General features: G+C 43.1%; 1 protein-coding gene across 3 annotated transcripts in view; it reads left to right on the top strand.

Annotated features, from left to right (window-relative positions):
• The first annotated feature begins 1,079 nt into the window (after positions 1 to 1,079).
• Positions 1,080 to 6,301, top strand: part of MFN1 (mitofusin 1) — a 33,950-nt gene continuing 28,728 nt past the window's right edge. The window contains exons 1-4 of one of the 3 annotated variants that reach the window (XM_027111303.1): positions 1,093 to 1,186; positions 1,693 to 1,826; positions 2,515 to 2,630; positions 5,488 to 5,623. In XM_027111303.1, coding sequence (XP_026967104.1) covers positions 2,519 to 2,630; positions 5,488 to 5,623 — 248 coding nt within the window. In that variant the 5' untranslated portion in view covers positions 1,093 to 1,186; positions 1,693 to 1,826; positions 2,515 to 2,518. Of the gene's footprint in view, positions 1,187 to 1,692; positions 1,827 to 2,514; positions 2,631 to 5,487; positions 5,624 to 6,301 lie in introns of all 3 variants that reach the window. The other 2 variants (XM_027111312.1, XM_027111323.1) reach the window with 2 other exon arrangements.

The raw sequence follows: 6,301 nt of genomic DNA, 5'->3' as shown, positions 1-6,301 counted from the left end.
ATTTTGAGTTGAGATCATCCTGGATTTAGGATCCAGGATCCAAATCCCCATACTGGCTCTAGTGACCGGTGTCCATATAAAAGGAAGGAGAGAGAGATTCGAGACAAAGAGACTCAGGGGAGAAGGCCCTGTGAAGATGCACGAGAAGATAGAGGCAGAGGTTGTTGCCATGTAGCCTCAAGCCAGGGAATACCTCTAGCCACCAGAAACTGGAAGAGGCAAGGGAAGGAACCTCCCCCTAGAGACTCCAGAGAGAGCTCAGCCCTGCTGACACTTAGATTGTAGACATCTGGCCTCTGTAACTGTGAGAGAATAAATTTTTTGTTGTTAAAAAACAAACAAACATTAGGGCAAGCCATCAGTAAGGGCAGAATGGAAATTCTTGGCCAGGAACTGACACTGCAGTCCACAGGCAGAATTCCTTTATTAGGAAAACCTCGGTTCTGCTCCTAAAGTCTTTTAACTGATTGGATCAAGCACACCCAGATTACCCAAACTAATCTCTTTTACATAGAGTCAACTGATTATAGATATTAATCACAAATACTTTCCCAGTAATACCTAGATTAGTGTTTGGTTAATAACTGGGTAGTAGAGCCTACCCACAAAGTAGGTATTATTAGTACTCTGATTTTGTAGATGAGGCTCAGAAAAATGAAGTGGCCTCACACACCGCTATACTCCAAGCTCAGGAAGTGAATCACACAAGAACAGAGGGTAGTGGAGAGATCAAAAGGTTTTCCTTTATTGCTGCTGGCGGAGTAAGCAGGAATCCTTTTCTGACACCCTAACTCCACCTCATCTCACCCCTCCTCCTTTTAGCTCTCCCTCACTAAACGAGCTACTGACAGCTAGCTACGCCTAGGCTGGGCAGAGTTTTGGAAACTTTGAAGGGAGAGGGAGGCGATGCACAAGTTGGGGGTGAAAGGAAAAGCATTCTTCTGGATGCATTGCCTGTTCACAACAATTCCTTGCCTTCTGCCCTTAAGAAAAATGGCGCTCGGAGTAGGTCACTTCCGGTTACGGAGCCAAACCAAATCGGGAAGGGCAAGAGACCGGAAGTGACCGCCCTCTTGCTTCTCCTCCCACCGCCTCCGAGTCTCCCAGCCTCTCTTGGAAGAATGAGGCGGCCGGGGGGCTGTGGCTGAGGTGCGGTTGCTGGGTGACAGGTCGGAGCCGGGACGGGGTGAGTGCCCGCAGCCTCGGCTGCGGGCCGGTTCACTTTGCTCGGGTGACCTTCGTCCTGCCGGGGGCAGGGGGCGAGGAGTCGTGCGTGGGGTGCTCTGTGACGAGGCGCCGCCGCGGTCCTGCGGAAAAGGAGGGAGCTGCTGCGGTTGCGAGTAGGGCTGGCGACCGGGTTAGGCCCGCGGAGCCCGCGAGCCCGGAGCCCGGGATACCGTGAGCCGGGGCCGGCGCAAGCGGGCCAGGGGTGGGGTCTGGCCCCAAGCCCTGCGGGCGGGGCTCCAGCGCCTGGTGTGGAGGACTGGGAAGGCCTTTCTTCAAGGTCGGCGTTCACCACCAGCTGAACCGAGTTGTTACCCCCACCGTGTTTTCTCGCTTGTCCCCTTTGGTCAGTCATTTCCTGACGCTTTGGAAGGCTCAGCCTTCTTTATGGCCGCTTTGCTCCGTTTGACACACATGCATACCAGGATTAGACTGGTGTGTGATCATTTTTGTTTGGTGTCTTTTCAGGAGAAGCTGCCACCAAAACTTATTTTTCTTAACTTACACTCCTTGAAGTTCTTGGTACTTTGGCTGGAAACGTTAATACTCGCTTTAAGGCTTGCCTCCTTATTTGTTATGACGAGAACTACTTCTTTCTAAACGTTAGTGTTGCATTATGATCTTGGAATTTTATTTCCTCATTCTGCATATCCACCTCCACTCACCTAGAGGTCCAGGTTGAAAAACGTAATAACTTAGTTACTGTTCGTGAACTTGGCTTCATGTCACTCGCTGCCGTGTTCCCTGATGTAGTTAAGAGTCACATGCAATCAGAATTTGGCCAGTTTCATCATCAGCAAAGGGAACTAAAGTAGAAATTGCAATCAAGATTTTGGCCAATTGAATTCACTTATTTTAGTGGAATATCACCCAAAAGTAGTCTTTAATTGTCTGACTAAAACACTTCTCCCCCAGGGACTTCCCTGGTGATCCAGTGGTTAGGAATCCGTCCTGCAATGCCGGGGGACGTAGGTTCAATCTATCCCTGGTTGGGGAACTAAGATCCCACATGCCACGGGGTAACTAAGCCCACGCTCCACAACTAGAGAGCCTGCATGCCCCAACTACAGAGCACACGCACTCTGGAACCCCCCACGCCGCACCCGAGGCAGCCAAAAAGTGAATATATAAATAAAACACTTCTTTCCCCCAGAAATAAATCTAAAAGTTTGGAAGTTTGTAAGTTTGTAAGTTTGTTTCATTGGGGAGTTAATGTTGCTGGAAGTGTTGTTAACTCACATGTCTTTATCATCCAGTTTAATTTGTACTTTTCTAACTTTTTATTTTTAGCATAATGGCAGAAACTGCTTCTCCACTGAAGCACTTTGTGCTGGCTAAGAAGACAATTACAGCAATCTTTGACCAGTTACTGGAGTTTGTTACTGAAGGATCACATTTTGTTGAAGGTTAGCTCCTCTAAGTTTTTTAAATAATTACTTTTGAAAATATATAAAGGTGCTTTATTCTTTCAACCTTGGTTACTGAACACATACAGGGGATTGTGCTCTATGAGAGAGACCATAACAAATAAAACCCACTTCTGCCCTCCAAAAGAGGAAGATTGAATTATATTAATAGCAACTAAGAACGAAGTGCATATGTGAGGTCCTATTCTAAGCACTTAATTTTATTAATAACTCATTTAATCCTCAAATCAACACTGAGGCAGATTTTAATCACACTCATTTTAAAAATGAAGGCGGGCTTCCCTGGTGGCGCAGTGGTTGAGAGTCCACCTGCCAATGCAGGGGACACGGGTTCGTGCCCCGGTCCGGGAAGATCCCACATGCCGCGGAGCGGCTAGGCCCGTGAGCCATGGCTGCTGAGCCTGCGTGTCCGGAGCCTGTGCTCTGCAAAGGGAGAGGCCACAACAGTGAGAGGCCCGCATACCGCAAAAAAAAAAAAAAAAAATGAAGGAACTAAGGCACAGAAAAGGTAAGCAGCTTACCAAAGACCACGCAGCTAGTAAATGCCCAGACTGAAAGTCAGGCAGCCCACATTTAGCCATTATACTTACCACCCCCATCAACTCAGCAGTTAAGCCAAGATCTGAGACCTTTCTTATCTTCTCAAATGAGGCTGGGATGCAGTGGGGAAAGGGCAAAAGGAGTTTTCTTAAACAGAGTGTAACTGTTCAAACAAAGGTGGTGAGAATGTCATACTGGGAAATACTACTTTAGAGTTAATTGTTGACCTTCAAGCATACAGTGAAAAGGGAGGGATTCTGTAAACTCCTGTGACAGTGGGAAAACATTTGGTAGGTTGGTAGAATCAAACTTTTTTCCTTGTCCTTCCTAATTCTCTTTCACCAGATTTTGAGTTTCTTGAGAGTAGGGATCCTGCCTTATTATTTTGTCCGTATTACCAGATCTGACACAAGTTCTGCTGTTGAATGAGGAAAAAAATACTGGTTCAGAATTTTAGTTTTCAATTTGGAAAGAATTTGAGCTGGCATGGTGACTTTTGAATAATATGTTATTCTACAAAAGTTGATGGGAAGTGAAAATGAAGTTAAATGTAACATCTTCTGTGTATTGAGCATGTAACAGATGCTAGGAACTATTACTCTAGGAGCTAGTGAATTCAGCTTTAGAATCTGAATTCAATGTTACTGTTATTGGTGGGTATCGAGCCAGTAGACACAACCAAACCACAGATCGGGAGAAGGAAGGATTTATTACTTGCAGCAGGTAAGGAGAACACTGGGGATCTTTCCTAAAGCAGTGTGTCCCCAAACAGCAAAATTGGGGAAGTTTTAAGCTAAGGGTACATGTGTATTTATGAAGGGGCTTGAGCAGAGGAGAATTCAGCATAGAATTGGAGCAAAGATCAACAGAGTCCAGGTCTTGGTTGACTGAAGTCAGGAGGGTCAACATCATCATTCAGTTCTCCACCTGGGTGGGGACTTTAGTTCCTGCAGAACGCAAAGATAGATAGATAGATAGATAGATAACACACATACACACACACACACACACACACACACACACACACACACATATGTATGTCTCTTGAGGAGGAACTAGGACTCTGCTTTATCACTCACTATTGTTTGACTACCCTTTCTCTTTTGCTGCATTCCTTTGTTCCCTTAAGATCATCAATTACTGAGACCTGTTCAAGGACGAGCATTGTGGCCAGGCTTAGATCACAAAATGGCTTAGGCCAGGATGGATTCTCTTAAGTCAAGAAAGCCATTTCTGGTTCTCTTTCTCCAGGGACCCCCTAACCTATCTGCTTACATTACTGGTTCTAAAACCTCAGAAAAAATTGTTGCAAAAAAGAGGCAAAGCGAGTAAATCAGGAAGCACGTAAAAGAGCAAGAATGAAATGAAAAACAAAGACGAATGTAATGGTATTTAAGTCAGTCTTGCCGGTATTCACCAAATTGCACATATTTTATCAATGTACTTGAAAAGTATGGTGAGATGTGAAGCTTAAGTTTAATTAGATGGTCACTCAGTAAGTTGTGTCAGTATTTGTCTCTAATTAGGACCATTCAGATAGCCAAATGAATCTTCATGTTTTCACCTTCAAAATGAGGTGAAAAAAAATGTAAAATGTATATTCCTGAAATATAAACAAAACTGAGATACTTTCCTACTTTTCAAATCGTTGCTTTCCCAGCTACCCCCATCTCTGGAGGAAGAGAGATTGGGGCTGGTGTAGGCAGTTACTCCCAAACCTGACAGGAGTGGGTTACAGTCTGCAATTCTCTTTTCATTCATGTTCAAGGAGCTGTCTTGCTCCACCCCTGTGGGAAGCAGACAAGAAGTGGTAAGACAGCAAGGTCTTACCTAGCTTGAAGACCTCCTTGAACCATATCTTTATTTTGGGGGGACTGCCCATTTAAACCTCACTCTTAGCATGTGAATCCCTCTTCTCAGTTCAAGATTTGAAGCTCCTATCAGGATGGAATAATAATAGGTGGATATTAGGTTCTAGTTTTGCTGTTCAGAAATGCTTTTTTGTCTTAGGTGGGTATTTTGTATCCTTGAGACCTAGATGAATAATAAATACCCTTTTGACTGGACCCCTGTAATTTTTAATAATTTTGAAATTCTTTTGGACAGTATTCTTATGACCCATTAAAACAAGGCATTCACCTTTTACCAAATATTCAGATACCATGTTATTTTTATTTTCAAATATCATGTTAATATAGAACAAAACCCAAATATATGTATATCTTAAGTATTCTGTTTTATAATTAACTTAATATTCATCTATATTACTTTCTCTAATACTGTTTCAATTTTACAGCAACATACAAGAATCCAGAACTTGACCGAGTAGCTACTGAGGATGATCTGATAGAAATACAGAGGTATAAAAATAAGCTTTCCATCATTGGTGAGGTGCTGTCTCGGAGACATATGAAAGTGGCATTTTTTGGCAGGTAATCCTTTATTATTTCTTCTCAAGGGTAGTTTCCAGATATTAGCTTTTCTTGATCATATCCGCAGCTCTGTTTCTGATGTTGCAGCAAGTGATATTCTTCCCTCTTCTCTTCACAACAGTTTCTGCCTGTATTAAATGTTAAAGCTATTAGCATGTAAAAGAACTTGTTCATTTTAGCTCCTGGTATAAAATATAGCTTTATTAAGCTATATTTTTGCTTTTTAGGAATGCTTATCTCTAAGAATTGGCTTCTTAGCCAGCTGTAAGAATAGAAAAACAGATAAGTATAATTTGTGACTTACTCTTTTTAAGTTTCTATTGATTATCAGGTGTGCCTTCCAAAAGGATTTTCAGCTCCATGATTCCCAGAGGGAGAATAAGAAATGCCATTCCTTAATGAAACTTCTGGAGTGGTAGGATGATTTCTGCCACAGCTCATACGTTAATTTAAGGACCATTTGTTAACTACCTATGTACCAGTCACTCTGTTAGGTACTAGAGATGCAAAGAGAAATGACGAGGCCCCCACTTGATTGTTCAGATATCATGTGCTGTTCACCAATAGAAGCATTTATTTACTCACTAACCTCATAGGCCTTCTAAGCTATTTCCCATCTTAGGGCTTTAGCACTTGCAATTTCCTATGCCTAGAATTCTCTTTGCCTTGTTGTATGTC

This window comes from Aethalodelphis obliquidens, unplaced genomic scaffold (genome assembly GCF_003676395.1).
Source record: "Aethalodelphis obliquidens isolate GAN/ISIS:26980383/991018 unplaced genomic scaffold, ASM367639v1 scaffold1, whole genome shotgun sequence".
NCBI classification, from domain to species: domain Eukaryota; kingdom Metazoa; phylum Chordata; class Mammalia; order Artiodactyla; family Delphinidae; genus Aethalodelphis; species Aethalodelphis obliquidens.
This window is presented reverse-complemented; position numbering and strand designations above follow the sequence as displayed.